Source organism: Suncus etruscus, chromosome 1 (genome assembly GCF_024139225.1).
Source record: "Suncus etruscus isolate mSunEtr1 chromosome 1, mSunEtr1.pri.cur, whole genome shotgun sequence".
In the NCBI taxonomy this organism is placed as follows: domain Eukaryota; kingdom Metazoa; phylum Chordata; class Mammalia; order Eulipotyphla; family Soricidae; genus Suncus; species Suncus etruscus.
Window position 1 is genome coordinate 129921980 of NC_064848.1, and position 14099 is coordinate 129936078.

Genomic DNA, 14099 nt, shown 5'->3' on the forward strand with positions numbered 1-14099 from the left:
TGCATTGACCAGGAACCACATTCATACTTTGTCAAAGTGTTTGTGCTCTCAGCTAAGGTGCTTGGTAAGGTCAAACTCCTGGAGTTGAAGGGCTTGATTGAACATGTGTTTTATAGTTGCCTCCTATTGTAGCATTTACTGAGCATCACAGTAATGCTTATACCTGTGGTCATCAAGGATCACGTCCTTTATTCTGGTCCTATTGCACACTTGGATGTGTTGCAAAGGAAAGTTATTTGCAGCACTGGAGGTCTCAGGCAGCTGTGCGGATTGAACCCAGTGCATGTGATGAAAGTAGAAATCTAACTGCCATATTCAGGTCCAGCAGACATATTAGCCATTGAACCCTCTTCTGGCCCTATTAATATTTTAGTTTTTAATTACATTATATATTGACCTTGGGGGTTTCTACCACAATAAATATTCAAGAAAAGAAACATCATCTGCTCAGTGCTCTATAGGAACTCACTTCACAGATGCATAAGGCAAGAGAGGGCAGGGAGAAGTCTGAACCTTAGGCTGGACATCAAGAACCTACTATTATGGTTCAGATTCCATTTGATGGAATGATTTTTGATCATCAATCCCATTGAATTTATTCAGCCATCCTGTATTAGGAACCTTGAAATATTTTATTAATCTTAACATGTTACCACAGAGTACAAATAATCACTTAAATAAGATAAGAATACTTTTTCTCCTAATTCAGTGCTTCAGTATTTCTGGGGTTGAATCTGAGCTTCCTCCATAGACAGACACACTCCAGCCTATTGAGGTATATTTGAGGCCCTCCAAAACTTTTCAGAATGATGATTTTTTCCTGGCTCTTTTATTCATCTAGCTTTTGTTGGGACAAGAATTTTGTGTGGTGAGAACATAATTCACAAAGCTGAATATTTTTAGTACAAGATAAAAGAGAGATGTCATGGTTACAATATATGTAATAAATGCAAAGCTTGAACAAATCTCAGAGACTAAAACAACCCCAGCTAAGAAGGCAGAAAGAGTTGCTGACAGAGAGATCGCCTGAGGTAGATGTTGGTAATACCAGACAGTCTGCCCACCACATTACTTTAAAGTGGTTCAGTTAAAATTTTATAAATAAAGGTATTTATTTTCTTTTTCAAAGAACTAAGTAGATAGTTTAAGTATTATCTCACATGCCTCATCTGTTGAGTTGGAGTTCGGTCCCCTGTATGGTATATCTCCTCTTGTTCCCACATTTTTGTGTATCCTCTGTTCCACTGATCAAAAATGAGCCAGAGTACTGAACTGTCAGAACATCACTGGACTAAGAATCTCCAGAAATATCCCTAGAAGAAAAAATAGATTTGTGGCTTAAGTCCTAATACTAGTTTCTAGTTCACTCTGATTTTTTTTTTCTATTGCTATAGGGGTTAGATGATGGTCATGAACCAAAACATTACAAATGTGTTAGGATTATTCCATTATTATTACATTTTGATATAATCCAGTTTATACTTATATGTTTTATGTTAAACTAATGTGGAAGAGTGCAACTTTAAATAGTATTACAACTTTAAATAGTGAGCCTTACTCACATGAAAACTCAATATTAAAATTAAGGAATATGAAAAGCTCACTGTTTCCCTAAATACATTGTGCAAAAATTCTGAGCAACAAAAGGTGGAGAACCTATTTTTAAATCATAATCAAGGCTAAACTTCAGCCCTGAGTAAGGCATATAGTTATCTTTACCCAATGAATCAAATGAAAAAAACAGTAATAGGAATTGGCTAGGCCACTAAAAATTGCTGAAAATTCATCTTTCAAAAAAATTCTGGTTTTCTACACATTCCCAGAAGTCATATCTTTCAGCAGAGTTTCCATCCATAGTTATCATTATCTCTCATGGTCTTTTACTAAGAGTTTACCTTGATGAATGCAAGTCTGTGTTTGGAGTAAAGGCCCACCTATGAAGTTGGAAACAAGACACAAATTGTTTGAGCTTTTAAAGAGATTCAAGTTTTGTCGGTAACTTCGACTAGGAACCTCACTGTATATGAGCAGGACTGAACTTTATATACTTCCATCATTTGTCTTCACTTCAACAACTTGAAGAGGCAGTTCATCTCTGGGAGAAAGATTAAAAAAAGGGTTTCTGGGGCCAGAGAGATAGCATGGAGATAAGGCATTTGCTTTCCATGCAGAGGGATGGTGGTTCGAATCCTGACATCCCATATGGTCCCCTGTGCCTGCCAGGGACGATTCCTGAGCATAGAGCCAGGAGTAATCCCTGAGCATTGCCGGATGTGACCCAATAAAAAACAACAATAAAAGGGTCTTTCCTAAGTTTTCATATCTGATTGCTATGACATGTTTGCTTGTTATGAAGGGCAAGTAAAGGTGGGGTTTCTGTCAAACTCAAATTTATCCAAATATGAGTTATTTCACTCATTTTTTAAAAATATGTATCTAGGCTTTGTGAAGATAATTATGTTAAATCCCAACAAAATCCATTGAAAAGTCAAAGCTGTGTTTTCAATTATACTCTCACACATTTCTCTAAATAAACATTCAGCTCTTAATAAGTTCTGGATGGAACATGTATAAAAATATATCAGAGCACAACTTCATAATCACAGTGTGAACTACATAGGAAATAGTTTAGAAATATGATAATCAAGTTTACAAGTGAAAAATCCTAGGAGCCCGACCCAACAGAATGAAACAAGACCTTATTTTGTCAGTTGAAAACACAGTTCAGAATTTAAGCCAGTAATAAAATATCTGAGAGAAGAGTGTAATTAAGAGAAGGAAATATAAAAAGGCAATATTTACTGAAAGTGCTTAAACTCAGCTGTTAAAACAAGAAATGTAACTTACATTTTTAAGTAATGTTTGCAAGTTAAGTAGTGTCTTGAACTTAAAGGTGTTTAAAGTTTTGAAGTGTGGATAATTTATAATAATCTGTTCTGACTAATATGTGAATTCCATTTTGGTTACACAGTTCATTGTTTCTTGTCACTTTTAATAAAAGGGGGTGGATAAAAAGAAAGAATTCATGTCTCTCACCAAGAGAGGATAGCATATATCATGCTAGTAATGAAGTCTGTATAGCAATATAGACAGATAATTTTATTGCAGGCAGACATATATCTAGAAGATGTTGTTTAATTTATCTTAGATTAGTTTAGTATTGCTTTTGTCAAATTACTTTTTTTGAGAATGCCTAAATGTCAATTTTATTTGATCTTAATCCCAAACAGCAATTCAGTTTATTATCTAAACCCAATTAAATCAACATACATCATGGAAACATTCCTTATAACTAGGAATATAATATATTACATCCACAGAGAGATGTTTTGTTGAGCAAGATTTCCTCAGACCCTAAATATCAGCAACCATCTTAGCTTCATATTAATATTAAAGTGTCAATTGTCTTATTTAGAAATGACATAAATATTTTATGGAGGCATTTCTTCTCAAATTTGGGACTCATCAGAATCCTTGTGGGTTTTTCTCGACATATGGCTATTCTTACTTCTAGACTAGACACAATGAGGAAAATCCCATTTTACCTTACTTATATCATTTTTTGTTTTGTTTTGTTTTGTTTTGTTTTGTTTTGTTTTGGGTCACACCCAGTGATGCTCAGAAGTTACTCCTGGCTATGTGCTCAGAAATCACTCCTGGCTTAGGGGACCATATGGGACAGCCGAGGATCGAACCATGGCAGACGCCTTACCCCTTGCTCTACCGTACCAGCCCCTACTTTTATCATTTTTAAGTTATTTTATTTTACAAGAGAGTGTTCTGTCTTATGATTCACATATATCCTATCACTTTCCATCTTTAACAGAGCAAATTATTCTGAGAAGCAAACTGCAAAAACTTTACTGCTTTTATATTTGATTTTAATTTAAGTAAAAAGTCATAACACTATTTTTCATTTACTTTAGCTAAAATTTTCAACTATCTCATTGTTATTTTGTGACTAAAGAAAGCTACAGAGTTAAATATATGCATATCACATTGTTATCATTGGCAGTTTCCTTCATTTAAGATAAAATAAAATGGAATGAAAATCATTCCTTGCCATCTATAAATCAAAACTTACACAGTCTCGTGTGTATTTTCACTTAAAATTCTTGCCAATATTTGTCTCAATCAATTTCTTTAAAACACATAATTTCTTTTATTATTTCATTTGTATTACAAATTCACCTCTCATATTCTTCACTAACTTTTATGCAGGAATATATTTTATTATTTTATTTTTCATGCATAGCCACACCATATTTTGCAGTCTCCCTTGAAACTAGGTGTAAGGCTTGTGGCTTGTCTTGTGTTTACAATCATTAAAAATCTAGAACCTATTCTAGAATGGGTTCGTAAGAATTCTTCTAGGCCATAACATAAACCTTTTCCTAGCTAATGTCAACTCCTAGAGAGTTCTAGAAGCAATCACCTAAAAGCACTGTCTTTTTAGAATTTGTAGAATTCTGAAATTCTAAATGACTTGCCTAACCCCAACCCCTTCTCTACACCTGCCTGTAACCACCTGACTTTTTTTGAGGGGAAGAAAAAACTTAAATCGGGTTTAGGTCATTGTATAATTGGAGACCTTATTTAATTTTGCATTTAAACTGTTACATACAATATAAGAGTTGTAATATTGAGATATTTAAAATGAGAAATATACAATATTATGGGGTTTTTTTGGGAGGGTCACTCCTGGCAGTGTGCAGGGGTTACGCTTGGCTCCATGCTCAGAAATCGCTCCTGGCAGGCTCGGGGGACCAAATGGGATGCCGGGATTCGAACCACCGTCCTTCTGTGTCTAAGGCAAACGCTTTACCGCTGTGCTATCTCTCTGGCCCCAATATTATGGGTTTTAAAATAAGATTATTTTCAAATTAACCCCATGCTTCACTAGATCCTGAGAACAAGTTAGTGTGAATAGGGGGAAAGAAACATTTATTTCTTAGTGACATTCTGTGCAGAACTCTAACACAAGCATCTTTATGGTCATTGAGGAGTTGAGATCCTAGAAGGCTAGAACTCAACTTCCATGATACCTTCAGAAACAATTACAGTGTTCTTTAGAACCCACCATAATGGAAACAGATTCCCTTCACTACCTACACAGGATGAGAAAAGAGAGACTGCACAGAAACTGTGATTTCATCTTTGGAGTAAAGTTTCCACCAGAATCTAAAGAAAAATAATTATTCCTGTGATGGACTTTTTATGCTTAATTCTAATGTACTTAAGCCAGGATTGTTCTACATAAGATTTATTTAAGCCAATTAGTTTTATTTGAAGATTTTATTTAATAAGCTTTATTAGTTTTATTTAAAATGTATTAGCTAATACATTTTAAACAGCTAACACATTTTAAAAACTTACAAAGTTTCGAAATAAGATGGATGTAATTGCCTGCTGCTATTGTGTTATATAAAAAAGAATATGTTTATTTTAGCAAATATAAAGAAGCAAAAACTATAAATTTTATGAATCATTTGTAAACAACCACAACTTAACGTTCTAGAGCTTGTTTGTGGCACTTCATACTCTACTTTTCTGAAAATGAGATCATTATTTGTATTTGAATATAATGAACCTTCATAAAAGTTGACATAAAATCTTTCCCACCACACAATATATCTATATTTCAAGACTGTTTTTAAAAGATAAAAAGAATTCAAGTATGTAATCATAGTTCAATATAATAAATCAACTATATGTTGTTAGACATTTATCTTGGTACCATTTATTTTGTCCTAAACAATGGTGGTATTCAGGGATCACTTCTGGCAGGCTCAGAGGACCATATGAATGCTAAGGATTAAACCTGGGTTGACCAAATGCAAATGCCCTATGTGCTATCACTTCTACTCTTGATCTCAAATATATTTCATTTTTTGTTTTGGTTTTTGGCCCAAGCCTTGTGGCTCTCAGGGGTTACTCCTGGCTCTGTGCTCAGAAATCTCTTCTGGCAGGCTTAAGGGACCATATGGAATACCGGAGATCAAACCCGGGTTGGCCCATGCAAGGCAAATGCTCTGCCCTCTGTGCTATCGCTCTGGCCCCTCAAATATATTTTAATTGAAAACCATCAGTAGTATCCAGAAGCATAGCCTTAGAAACTGCTAAATTATATACACAGCAAAATTTCTAGTTGTCCATTAAATAAATCTTTTAGACTAGGCACTTTGCTGTGTATTTGAGATCCGACAGTTTTAAGAATACAAGATGTGGTTTGCATGTTCAGGGCTCACTCAAAGCTTGATCCCCAGCACCATATTACCCCCTCTCTCCAGTACCTCCTTGTCGAGCCTTGGGGCTCCCAGCCACCCCCCGCAAGCAACATTATAGCAAGCACCTGTAGAGTCACATTCTCTAGGAGATTGGTTGAGGATAGATTCCCACAGAGCTCCCAGGGAGGGAAGGTGCTTCCCGTTCACCTGTCCACCCAGGACAGGGAAGCTATTCCAGTTGAATACATCCGACCTAAATAATCCACGCAGACAGGAAGGTAAGAAGAGGCAGGAAGGTAAGATACCAAATCCTTCTCCAGCCACCAGCAGTCCAAAACTCAAACTTTTTAAACAGGGGGCCAGTTCACTGTCCCTCAGACCATTGGAGGGTCTGACTATAGTAAAAACAACACTTATGAACGAATTCTTATGCACACTGCATATATCTTATTTTGCAATAAAGAAACAAAACAGATACAAATACAATATGTGGCTCGCGGGCCATAGTTTGAGGACCACTGCCAGAGCATGCTAGCCAGCTGCAAAAGAAGTTACCCATCCCCTCAGCTTAACTCTTTATTCAGATCTAAACAGCGCCCCCTACCTGAAAGGTAGTAAGTGGGAAAGCAGGCAGGGAAGCATAAACCAGAGAAATATCAAGACCTCTAAATACTAACATCCACCCAAGCAGCAAATCATCAGACTTGAACCACAAAGCTGAGTACAAGATGATACCCTGAGCACTACTGAGGAGGTCTCTATTTAAAATAAAATTTTGCAAAACCTCTCAACTAGAGCTTCCATCAGAATGTGAGAGAGCCAGAACTTAAAAAAAAAAACAAACAAACTGGTATTTTGATAAGGGGAATCATTTATTTTAATGTCTTATTGTTGATGTTGATTTTTTAAAATAGTGTTTATAATTGGGCCAGAGCGATAGCACAGCTGTAGGAAATTTTGCCTTGCACGTGGCTGATCCAGGACTGAACCTGGTTCAATCCCCTGTCCCATATGGTCCCCCTAGCCAGGAGCGACTTCTGAGAGCATAACCAGGAGTAACTCCTGAGCATCACTGGGTGTGGCCCAAAAACAAGCAAACAAACAAAAAATTAAATTTATAATTGATTATATTTTTAAATATCTTTATTTTTTCTTTATTTGCATGCTCCAGCTCCCCATGAGCTTGCTAGTATAAATAATTATCAGAGTAAAGAGTTATTTTTAATTGTGTGGCTAGAACTGATCTGAAGATAAATTGGACATGCTTTCTGAATTTCTTCACAGCTACTTAGACACATACCATGTAAAGAGTAAACCATTGCAGATGCTCACTAAATCTGTTCTGGGTTAACCACAGTAGTAGTACCTGAGAAATTACATTAAAAATTATGTTAAAAATATATATATTCCATCATTGTTGTTGTAATAGGTCTTCTGTAACTGGTGGTCTTGGTCTTTGCACAAATCCTAGGACGAAGCCTAGAGTAGTCTTTCATTATGATTCTGGAAGATCAGCATTGCTGCAATTGTCAAAGTCAGAACTCTGGAATTAGAGATCTTGGTTACTGTACAAATCTTAGGCCGAAGCCTAGGCTAGGGTCTTTCTTTTTGGTCCCTGGATAAGTTTTGCCCTGTCATATTTGTCAAAGTCAGTCTTCTGTAGTTAGAGATTTTGGTTTTTGCACAGATGAGAGGATGCTGTGTCTTCTGATTTCATCTTACCCTTAGGTGATTAGATAGGACAACATGTTCTTAGACCATAAAGAAAGACACTAACCTAGGCTTCATCTTAAGACTTGTGCAAATACCAAGATCTCAAGATAGAGACCAAAATCTATCATCCTCACTGAGCAGAAAGTTTTCTGGCACCATAAAAAGTCCTGGGGATGTGAAAAGGAGCGTTTATGGAGCCTGTAGTTATTCCCATGAAAGCATGTTTCAAGTGGGGAGTAACCCTGTTTCTTTTAGGCCAGGGAATTCCCTTTCTAATTTCCCCCAATTTACTGTGCCTATGCAAAAACCAAAACATAACAAACAAACAAAAAAAATAAAACCTTGTCACACCAGCCCTCCTTTCTTTTGTTTCTTTTCATTCCTTTTTTTTCCCCTTCTTTCATTCTTATGGTTATTGTTTGACTATTGTATTTGTTGTGCTGTGGTGCTTTTTTAGTTGCTAGTTTAATAGGTCTTTTGTGTGATTTTTGTTTTGTTCTTTGGTTTTGTCTGTTTTGTTTTTGTTGTAGGTTTTTATTTTTTATATTTTTTGTTCTGTTTTTTGTTTTGTTTTGATTTGATTTTTGGTTATGTTTTTTCTTTTTTTTTTATTTTTTTTTTTTCTTTTTTTTTTTTTTTTTTTTCCCTTTTCCTTTAAAATTGATATTTATAACCTCTAGATGGACTCCCTGATTTTTTTTTTTACTTTCAAACAGAACCACATAACTTGAATCATCTTGTTCTGCCTCATAAATTGAGGGGAAAGAAAAGTAGATGGTACCAGAACCAAACAGTCATATGAATAATGAGTAGAAATAAAAAAAAAAAGGATCAGACTTAAACACCAAATCCAAAGTCAATGACAACAGAACCGTTAGCCAACCTTCAACAAGCTATACACAGAGGGGAGCAGTTACCCTAGCAGTCTGGAGGGCAGAGGAGAGGGATGCTGGGATCGGGGAAACAGAGCAATGCTGATTCAATGTCACTATGTACTGCGAATATTACTGTGAAATACTTGTAATTCACATTGGTCACAATAAAATTATTTACAAAAATATAGATATATATTCATGATTTACAGAAAGAAAAATCTTAAAGAATGAGAAAAATGCCTAAGGAAAAAAATAAGTCTTTTCCAAAGAGAGTAAACAACATAGTGTCTAGCAGCAGTCCCTTTGACTTTCAATTTAATAAATATTTTTAAAGTGCATGCATGGTACTTTAGGAAAAATTGGGATTTAGAAATTAACTCTGGCTCTGACCTCAAATACTTCTTGATATGTTATGGGAGAAAAGGGCACAGAGACAAATAACTGCAATTACATTTAGTCTTTGATAAAATCTGTAATGAAAATAAAATGTGTAATGAAATCACAGTGGGTAGAGGAGGTCATGCTGACCAGACATTGGACAATACCTGCTTGGAGGAATGTTTATGTCACTCTCAAAGCTGTGGAGCATTTACACAGGTGGGGTTGCAGAGAGAGAAGTTTCCTAGGCATAAGTATTAGCACAAGGAAAAGCAGATGTCAAGAACAAATAACCTTCAGCAAAAACACAGGGCTGTGACCAGATTAAATTAGGTAAAGTGTTGAGGGAAAATATTATTGACCATAAATTTGGAAGTTAAAGACCTTGGTTTGATTCCTATGTTGTCTGTTTATTTGAATTTTGATTTTAATATCTTTGTGTCTCATGTTGCTTCTCTGCAAAAGAGGAAATAGTGATTCAAGCCTCTCTTATAATAACTAAAAATGAGTAACTTGTGTGAAATCTTTAGCATAAAATGCTATGAAATACACATTTGACACTTTGTAATTGATTCTATAGAATACAGGAGCCAATAAGGTTTTGTGCATGAAAATCATGTGATCAGAAACAGATATTTAGAAATATATCTGAGGAGTACATCATATAAGATAAATTACAGGCCAGAACTTTGTGCAAAGATAAAGATCTATTGGGAGAATATTACAACAGTTCAGTCTTTCCCGTTTGCTTCATTTTTGCACCAAAAAATGAGCGCTAGGTGCTCATTAATTTCTTTTTACTGTGCTCAGCTTCACTCCTGGTAGTGTTCAGGAGACCAGAAGTGGTGCTAGGGATTGATCCCAGGACGGTCATATGCAAGGCAAGTTTTTATCTTAGCCCCAACATTTCAGTTTTGAGGCAGTGGAACCTAAAACAGGACTCAACTGGTGGAAATGGGAAAGATGAGATGGCCATGAACACTCCCAGGGAAAATTGCAATAAAATATGCTCCCTGGGACATAGAATGCTGTCAGAGCATTAGTGTTTACTCTCCTGGTATTTTGCTCAAGCAGTGGCATGACCTCTATTGAGATACCTAATCAGCAGTTTCCCACTTTTCTTGTCTGTAAAAGAGATCAAAAAGTTGCATTGTTCTAATAGCACTAAAATGTTTCATGTCTATTTAAATAAATAAAATTTAAGTTCGGTAGATGATAAAGAGCATAAGGGAGATAGAGAAATTGAAGATTACATGAAGTAAACAAAGCTTTAAGCATACGTTAGTTATCAAGGGATGGTGTATTTAGCAAAGAGAGTTAATAGGTTTAATGGCTATTATAACATTTTGAAGGTCTGTTCTTTTAATAATTATTTAATACAATTTAATAATAATAATTATATTAAAAATAAGTTTAATAATATATGGCATTTGTGTTTGACTTACCTATGTCATAATATGTCCCATATCATGTAAAAATCATTCAACTTTAAAATAAGCATGCTTTTCCTTTAATTCATAGATTCTTTTTATTGGAGATTCGACCAACAGAGGGATGATGTACTATCTGATTGAAAGGCTGAATGAAACCTTGCAGGAATGGCAGAAAGTGCATGGCACTAAATTGTATCATAATGTCAATGGAGGGAAGACTTGGATCAGTTATTCCTATTACCCCCAATTCTGGATAAGCCCTTCATTAAGACCAACATTTGAAAAAGCACTGGAACATCTCTTGCACAGGTACAAAGAGACAATTACGAACAGTATGTTATAATATACTTACATTTTAATAGCTTTTCCTAATTGCTTCCTGTGTATCATATGTGTTGAAAAGTTTAAAGACCAACAATATGGCTAAAAAGGCCTTGGCAATGACAAGGAGGTTCTGTGATCAGGATACCAGATATGGTTCAATGAAATGTGAGGCGTTGCTGCTGAAAATGTTTGCCATCTGTTTTTAGGTAACATGTGTTGTTTTCTTTCTGAATTTCAGATCAAGGCCTCTGGAGAATACCAGCCAGACTGTATTGGTTATTGGTGGTGTTCAGTGGCTTAATTCCCACCACCTACACATTGTTCAAAAGGTCCTGAAGAGGTAAATTTCAGGATGAATAATTATTCTTAGTTTTGTAAGGAAAAGAATATCAATTGCACTGGATTTTGTAAAATTTTACAATCAAAGCAACCCATAAGTTAAAAATAAATTCTTATGTCTAGTTCAAAATATTTGTGATAATTTTCATATTTGATCAAAAATGGCTCTCTAATAAACAAATTTATTTTTACTATAGGTCAAGTATTTCTGTCAACACAAAGCTTTATTCATGCCTAAATACATCTAAAATATATTAATCCTCACTCTTTTATAGGGAAAATTTGCTGAATATCCTGGTTATCATCAAAACTTTGGGAATTGGTTTCCACTTACCTGTCGATGGAGTGCATTTTTTAACACAGGTAAGGCTTTTTACTGCAGAGTTCAATAATTCCGGTATTCCTGTAAAGATCTCACTGGTATCTGAATAAAGCACAGCATAATATTTGGTCATCTTTATAAAAATCAAATAACATGATATAATTAAGGGTCATGACTTCAAGTCATAATTATAAAAATTTCTAGAACTTTTTAGTTCTAGAACTCTTTTTAGAGTATGGGCTATCATATGCTGAAAATTATGTTTCAAAGAAAGGGGTTGCCACTCTGATAAAATTAAAAACTGAGGATAGAGGAGAGATAATACTTTAAGTATCACTACATAAGAGTAATATTTGGGGAAAGGTGGAGGTGGAACACCCTGCTGCATTCAGAATTCACTCATTTTAGGCTCTGGGGAACATATAAGATGCCCAGGATCAAACCCAGGTTGTCCATGCAAAGTCAAATGCCCTGCCCACTCTGCTATGGCTCTGACCTCTCACTAATGTTTTTGATACCTTACAACAATGGTCCTCAAACTACGGCCTGCGGGCCACATATTGTATTTATTCCCATTTTGTTTCTTCACTTCTAAATAAGATATATGCAGTGTGCATAGAAATGTGTTCATAATTTTTGTTTTTACTATATTCTTGCCCTCCAACAGTCTGAAGGACAGTGAACTGGCCCCCTGTTTAAAAAGTTTGAGGACCCCTGCCTTACAAGGTTCATGCTGAAGTCATAAATGAAAATTGTCAATACTAATGAGTGCTTTGGGAAAGAGAGACTTTTTCTAGTGCTTTAAAAAAAAATAATCTGGGAAGTTGTATCATTAGTACTGCTCTACTTGAGTATTCATAATTAAAGAAACTTTGGAAACTCTAAGAAGTTCTTAAAGGTGACAGTATTTAGTCTGAATACTCAGTTGAGGTCTTCAGACAAAAAGAAAGAAAATCTCTAAGCAAGAAAACCAGCTGTTCTTGTTCAAGTGAGGAAAGTCCTTAAGCAACTGAGTTCATGCACAATTGAAACTACTGCTGGAGAATTGGTAGTTGGGGACATAGGAAGCTGTTCATTTCATGTGTAAACTGAGGGAGATTTACTTTTTTCTCTATATAAATTGTGCTTGGATGTCTGTAGTACAGATTACACAATCTTCCTATCCTCCCTTGAAATGGTGCCCTGTCGGCAAAAGCTGGCTCCCTGTGTGTGACACCAGGCGGGGAAAATCCGCGAAAGTACACCGGCCCAGTGGGGCCCAACTGTGAAAAACTGTGAGTGTGACCTGTCTATGTCTGTCTACTGTCCTCTTGCGTGAAACTCTTGCGAGTGGGGCAAAAAGAGGCTCCAGAAACCTCGCTCGCCCAGACGCCATTTTCAGGGAGGGACTACAGAGCATGAAAACAGGCTAAGCTTTGCAAAAGCCGGCTCCCTGTGTGTGACACCAGGCGTGGAAAATCCACGAAAGTACACCGGCCCAGTGGGGCCCAACTGTGAAAAACTGTGAGTGTGACCTGTCTATGTCTGTCTACTGTCCTCTTGCGTGAAACTCTTGCGAGTGGGGCAAAAAGAGGCTCCAGTGGAGCCTTTCTAAGGAAAGAACTCCATTGCAACAAGAAGGAAAAATCACACTAAGAACGGCGCTATATCATAGAAGCAAACATTTCTCTTCGGACTGTCTTCTCTGTTGCATGCTCGGGCCTAAGATTTGACCCAGTGTGAGGCTTCATCCACGGAGGACTCCCCTCCCTTAGAGGCAAGTCAGCCCATCCAGAAAGGGAGGAGCCAGAGGAGTGTGCTGCCTGCATCATATAGACAATGAATACCACCACAACACGTAGAAAAACCCACAATACAAGTGTGACAATGGGGAAACAACGCAGGCCAGCATCAGACATAGAGAATGAAGATGACAATTCTGAGGACCAGATAATGACCAACCAACTAATCAACCTCTCAGATAAGGACTTTAGACTAGCAATATGGAAGATGCTCAACGGACTCCAAGAAACCATGGATCGAGTTGAATAGAACACTAATAAGAACCAAGAAAATATGAAGACAGAAATCACAAAACTCCAAACTGAAATAACATGTCAACTAACAGGACTGAAAAAGTCAGTAAACGAAGTGAATGACAAAATGGATAAGCTCTGGGACAGGGTATCAGAAGCTGAGAATAGACTTGGTGCTGTGGAAGATGAGATACATAACAATTCCATACAGCAGGAGAGATTGGACAAAAAACTTAAAGCAAATGAGCAGACAATGGAAAAATTAGTCAAAGAATGGGAACAGATGAAAATAGAAGTCTATGATAAGATCAACAGAAACAACTTAAGAATCATTGGAGTCCCAGAGACCCAGGAAGAAAATTTCCAGGAAGAATCAATGGTCAAGAACATCATTAAAGAGAAACTTCCAGAGCTAAAGAATATATGTGATCAAATCCTGCATGCTCGAAGAGTACCAACCAAAAGAGACCCCA

The 14099-nt window shown here is 36.3% G+C and overlaps 1 protein-coding gene across 1 annotated transcript in view; it reads left to right on the plus strand.

Moving 5' to 3' along the window:
- Positions 1-14099, plus strand: part of CPED1 (cadherin like and PC-esterase domain containing 1) — a 366758-nt gene that overhangs the window by 319796 nt on the left and 32863 nt on the right. The window contains exons 19-21 of the mRNA XM_049771138.1: positions 10715-10935; positions 11189-11290; positions 11565-11652. Of these exons, the coding sequence (XP_049627095.1) occupies positions 10715-10935; positions 11189-11290; positions 11565-11652 (411 nt within the window). The remainder of the gene's footprint in view (positions 1-10714; positions 10936-11188; positions 11291-11564; positions 11653-14099) is intronic.